The sequence below is a fragment of the Anopheles bellator genome, chromosome 2 (genome assembly GCF_943735745.2).
Source record: "Anopheles bellator chromosome 2, idAnoBellAS_SP24_06.2, whole genome shotgun sequence".
NCBI classification, from domain to species: Eukaryota; Metazoa; Arthropoda; class Insecta; order Diptera; family Culicidae; genus Anopheles; species Anopheles bellator.
The window spans coordinates 10956757-10962894 of record NC_071286.1 but is presented as its reverse complement, the minus strand read 5'-3'; the positions used below and the strand labels follow the sequence as shown (position 1 = coordinate 10962894).

The 6138-nt window shown below is 51.1% G+C and overlaps 1 protein-coding gene across 2 annotated transcripts; it reads right to left on the bottom strand.

Annotated features, from left to right (window-relative positions):
• Window positions 1-578: 578 nt before the first annotated feature.
• Window positions 579-5709, bottom strand: LOC131208854 (ubiquitin domain-containing protein 1). 2 transcript variants are annotated; one of them, XM_058201766.1, is made up of 4 exons: window positions 4365-5709; window positions 2053-2435; window positions 1864-1967; window positions 579-1481 (listed from the first exon to the last, which is right to left on the bottom strand). In XM_058201766.1, exons 1-4 carry the CDS (start codon window positions 4445-4447, stop codon window positions 1326-1328), a joined length of 726 nt encoding a protein of 241 aa, XP_058057749.1. In that variant the 5' UTR covers window positions 4448-5709; the 3' UTR covers window positions 579-1325. The 2 variants fall into 2 exon arrangements, with proteins under 2 accessions (XP_058057749.1, XP_058057748.1); XM_058201765.1 differs by having other exon boundaries at window positions 2053-2448; window positions 4369-5709.
• Window positions 5710-6138: the final 429 nt, after the last annotated feature.

Below are 6138 nucleotides of genomic sequence, written 5' to 3'. Positions count from 1 at the left end.
ACCAACGATTTCTTTGTAAATATACACGTTACGTGCCGCCCGCAGTGGCCTTCGCCACACGCAAACGACTATTATAACCCTGTGTCCCCAATACCTGTGCTGCGTAACACGAAACTTTCGATCGCCGTCTCAGCTCCTTGGGCGGCTCGAAAACGATGATTAGTAGTGGAACTCGATTGTGATGTTTACAAAAAATCGTACTCTTCAATAAATTTGATAGACTTATTTTTATACGTTTTAGACAAACAGAGTGGTCTTGTTTGGGCGGGGTCGGGAAATGGAAAGAAAATGGCGTCAATGGTTGCCTTGATACTATCCCGGAATGACTTTTCGGATGACAAACCACATCTAATTTAGCATGCTCTGCCACAACCGTACCCCTTAAATCAAATTAAATTTAAATTTTATTAATTTAAATCAATCATTTAAATGTCAAACATCCCTGCCGTGCATTCAGTTTAGTTCAACGGCAGGATCCGGTCAAAGTGGGCAGCCCTTTGAGCGGCAACGCTTTCGGATGTTCGAATGGTGCCCCCGGGCGCAATAAGCGATCCACGGCGATTGGAATTAAATAATTTCTGTTATCTCCAAATATATTATTTTTTTGTTTTTAGCTCGCATACATAACCTACCGGTAAAAGTTACAACTATCAGTTCGCTTACGTTAAACATTGTTAATATCAATTTTACCATCTACCCGCGGGCGCACAAACAATTCAATTCCACTTTCGCTAGTTGTTGCACTTGGTTTCCAACATATCTCGCAGTGTTGGGTGTTGTGTGCACGATGCACCTCGGCTTCCCGCTGACGGCGATTCATTCCTTTAGCGTCCGCGGCACGCTCGCTCCGACTGCCGCTGCCGTAGCTTTAACACTCAACAGCTCCTGCTTAACAGCTAATGCTTAATCGCGTATAGTTTTGTGCCCCGTCCTGATCGTGCAGGTAGCGCGCAGACAGAGGTTACACTGTGGTTGGCTGGGTTCGCTTTCACGCTTATTTGATTGATGTGGTTAGTTGTGTTGTAGGATTTGGTTGCTTCTGTAAGTTTGTGTGTGTGTGTGTGTGTATGCATGTATCAACGAAACACTTATTGCGTCCCCCTGTCAGGCCTTCACTGCCCATCCGATGGCATCCGCTGTGACGCGGATCAGGTCCCTGCCGCCTGGGGGCAGTGGCGGCCACTGTGGAACGGAAATGGTTCCCGGGAGAGGTGATGATGGTGGTGGCGCTGGCGATGGTGGTGATGTTGGTGGCGGCATTCGTCGATTGCCGCTGGCAACAACGGTGGTGCGTCGGTTCCATGCACGGCTGTCGCCACCGTAGGCTAGCTGATGGCTAGTGACGATTGTTTCTCGGTATTTACAATGACCTGCACAATGTAACCAGGCACTATGCGGGCCTCATCGATGTGCATTTTATCACCTAATAATTTACCCCCGTAGAACCATCGCTGAGTAAATGCATCGATTCCCTCCTGAGCCTGTTTCCCCCAATGTGGCGCGATACGGCAACATTAAGACGACGCCCAGTTAATGAGGTTCACGCACGCAACCGTCAAAGGTTCACAGGTGAATTCCGCAGGAACCGCCATCCGTTGGGAGGGACAATTGATTTCATACCGATGCGCGTTACGGTGCGAGCATTGTAAGCAGGAACGAGGGAACAGAGAACAGACAATTGAGAAGTATTAATAATAGATGTGGTACGACCCCGTGGGCACGAAAATGGACATTAAGTGGGTTTGTAGCCGTATCCTTTGCGACATCACGGATCAATCGATACCGTGGGCAGTTTAGATCGGATGAAACTTGATAGCAACCACCCCGGGTTTCGGCTATCGATGAGGGATTGACGGTACGCACCTGAAGTTTCTTTTTACATTGTCCGACTGTGTCTTTAGAATAAACTGGTAGCTTAACGTCTGTACAGGTTGACGATAGCCGGAGCTTCACAATTACTTCCGTACCTACAAAACAGAGCAAAAGAAAGCGAAACGGTGTGTTGAGATCGTGACCGCAGATCGTGACACACTCTCCCCGAGCAGCACTCACCACCGTCCACTGGTTCCGAGTATTCGGCAGGCGAATCGCGCCCGTAGTCCTCCTTAACTATGTTGATAGGATATGATAAACAGTAGATCGGTAGCTTGTACTGTGAACCTAGTTCGTCGTAACACTCCGTGAGGTATCCGTTGGGGACCGAAATGTTGGCACCGTCCAGTATTGCCTGGGCGAGCTGAAAGTCGAGTGCTTCGGCGGCGCTCGTGGCCGCCCGCAGCGCGTCCCATATCTCCTTGCGGCCCTCGAAGGCCGGTGCCGTGTCCCAGAACTCGTCCCGTTTACTCCGCAGTTGTCCCTCGGTTAATGGCACTTCCGATTTCCAGCGTATTGTCTCGTGACACAGCGGATGGTTCTTGCGCTGAACACCGACGAAACTGGATGTCGTTCCTGTTCGGAATGGCAGATAGAAAGGCTAAAGGTGCGTACACGAAACGGACAACGGCACCCCGTTCATCGCTTCTGCCACTACAGAAACCGACCGAGGCCTTGATGTTACTCCTCATCAGAGAATCAGCTTGAGAGCGGAATTGGCAGCAGTAAATTTCGATAAAGTGCCATCAATTTTGTGCATTTCATTGATGATCTGAATAAAAGATTTTCCACATTTTATCCTCGATCAGCACGATCGACCAAACCGCTCCAAAGGCACACAATCCAAGTTTCACAGAGCTTCTGTGTGCTGTGGCTGTAAGTGCTAATTATTTGCGCTATCTTGCGGAGATAAGGGTTTAACTGAATCCCATTATCACAGCACCTCTTGTCTCTACCCTAGGGGGGCGAACCAATAAACACCCCCCCGCAGATCAGCTGTTCGATCCCTTAGTTACAAAAACTGACCGACACTCTGCAGCAAGTTGGACGTTTAAAGAACGCCGCGGAATTGGACGTATGGTCCGAAAATACTCTACGCTCTGCATTATTCAACGACTAGCCACAGCACCGCTCCATTACCGGTCACGGGTAGGAGGGCGACAGAGGAGGTCGTAATTACTGGTACCTTCACCGTGCGAGCAATCGGCCAGAAAAGGCATCTGTAACCTTCTCCACCCTGTCGGTCAGCCAACGGTGGCTCCACAATAGATCAATATTTACATAAATCATCCTCGGACCGCCACAAGCCGGCCACCTCTCAACCACCGATGGTGCGGCCACAATGGCCGCGTATCAAAAGGGTCTTACCTCGTGCACCGTCACCGTGCCTTATCACTCGCTTTCAATCGCGCACCGGGAGATTCCGGGGACGCGATTAGCGTCAACGGGCGGTGGCAACGCACACGGTGGCGGTGCACAAAAATCCTTGCACATGGCAAAACTCACACACAGCCACCACCCGCCGATTCTCGATCCCTTCCGGTCACATCGGGCACGGACGCGACGTGCGCAAATTTAAATCACGGGGCAGCGGCGGCGCCGTCACCCGGCGCCGCTGTTACCCCCTTCAAAAATGTGTCATTCACGCGGCACACCGCGCTGAACTAACAACGAAAATAGCATACAGCCCCATACAGCAACACCCAGCAGCAGCAGCCCGAGCAGACCGCGATCGTTGGCGCGATCGCTCGCGATATTAATGACTGAAACAAGTGTTTGAAGGACGTCCGCGAGTGGCGGACGAGTAAAAGTGGTTTCCCTTCCGCCTCCAGCGACGAGACACGGCGGCCGCAGTGAGGTGCACCGCGCCAACACCGAAACCGCCCCCCAAAAAGGCCGTCTTAGCGTAAGCGTCTTTCGCACGGAATTCGAACCGGAATTCATCGGTGCGCGGTGGAAGGTTAGAAAAAATCGAGCCTCAATCGCTTAGAATGCACGATCTTGGAACGGAACTGGCGCGAGAGCTCTGTGGTTCTGTGTTGGCTGTTGAACGCGCACTGTTGGGTGTAATCAAAAGAACGCAAACAAACCCAAAACGAAACCAAACCGGAACGGATCGGGAACGGATTGGGAACGCATTTTAAATTCACATCATGAGTGGCGCATGAATTTGTGTTTGAATGGCGATCCGAACGGTGCGTACTGTGCGAACCTCTCCTTTTGCTGGATCGCCACCGATCGCGTCCTCACCGGACACCGCCGTGATACTACGCCCGGTGGACAACGGCAGGGCGAATGAATATTTACGTCCACCGTCTTCGTCGCGGCGATGCAGAAGGCAAACAACAACAACGGCCAAAAACGGCGCGTATGACGGTGTGAATAATATGCTAATCCGGAATGGGCCAGCCGCGCGGGATTCGTGTCTGGTTCCCGTGCCCGGCGTACACTAGACTTGCGAGCAGCTAACGGCACTATGCTACCGTCCGTACGTACCCGTAACTGGTCGGGAGACATTGTTCGATCCGGTGTCCAGCGTTTCGTCGTTCCGGTTGATTCCGATGCAGTTTCCCATTTCCGGGCGCGTGACTCGTGGGCTTTTGGCGCGATTTCGGTTTTGTACAGTTGCGGTGCGGCGCCGCTATTCCACTCCCTGATTAGGACGGGGATCCTTCGCCCCGGTTATCCTTTCCGCCGATGAAATCCTTCAGTTAACGATGGCCTTACACAGCACTTGCCGATGCAGTTCGTTTAGTGCACGATCAGCCGTGCCTGCTTCGCAATTTCGTAGTATCGATTACTCGATGGTTGCTGCGATCGACTATCGGACTACGTTGACGGTTCTCTAGTCCCGCACGCACACATTAACCAACACACTGATGCTGGTGCGCTGTGGTTGGTGCTCGCGGTTAGACCGCGGCATCGTTGCAGGATCGTTGGGGCCGGGGCCGCGCTGTGGAGCTCGCGGTGATGTGATAGGGGCTTCGTGATATTTGCATTTTATCGCGCACCGTTCATAACTAGCAAACGCGCGCACGCACACAAGACGCCCGCCGCGGTGAGGTGCCGTTTCAGAGCGTGCTAAGATCCGGGATTGGGCAATGCCTACTACAAGGATGCCGGCAGCTTCCCGGGCACCATTGCGGGGACCGTGGGGATTGTAATTTGGCGAACCACCCGGATTACGACACCGAAAAACGAAAAACCCGAAAACGTAACCGAACGAAGCACACCCCGTCGTGCGTGGCCAGGGACCGCGGATAGTGAAGCTGGTGGGTGGTGTGTGGTCAATGAAATCACTGCACGATGATTCGCGCGAAACTACGGGTAGGCAGAGAACGGACACGAGTGCGCGCTAGTGCATATTTGCTCCTCCATCATCGTCATCATCATCGACGTCTTCGTTTCCTAATTCTGCTACTTGCGCCACCGTCGGCGGTCATACTAAACCGTGTCAAGCGCGTACCAAGTGCGGCGCGACCATATTTTCCGACCGACCGAATGACCGACAAAGCACCGTCACGTCGTCACGAGTTACTTCGGTGGGCCATTTACTAACTCTTCGATCTCGCTGGTCGACATATTTTGTTCGTTTTTTATTCGTCCAACGCGCAAACACGCACACCAAACCGAAAAGCATGCAAACTATCGCACGAAACGTCGACGACGGACGACGGAATTAACTAATCTTGCGCAGGCAACTGTGCATTATCCTGCATTCGCGCGAACCGTGAATCAAGAGGGTTTTCGGGGGCACTGGTCAAACCATTTCCGCACGCGGCGGGACTGCGGGAAATCCTTTTTCTTGCCGTACGCCACACACACAGCTCACCAAGCACGAACTGATTTTTTTTTTTGTGATTTTCTTTTGTCACAAATCGTCAAACAAATGTCAAACGCACTCCGAAAGGCTTCGCAGTCCGACACATTCAATTGCTGAGATTCAAGCTGTTAGCAACTGATCTTCTGATTGCCGTAATTCGTTTTATGCTTCCGAACACCCTGAAAGTGAATATTCAATGAAGTAAGATGTAATAAAAGAACATTTTTCAGTTAAAGGCATCATATTTCATATTCAGTTAAAGGCATCACATCTTGGGGAAGGGGAAGTCCAACTGTCAAATTTTACTTGAATTGAACAAAATAAAAACAGTCATTTTTCCCCCGTTCTTATTTGCTTTGTGAAAATACATACCCTATTGTCGATTGCTAGGTACATTTACGACATTTTCACTATTTGTTAATTGGTATCTCCGCCGTATTCTG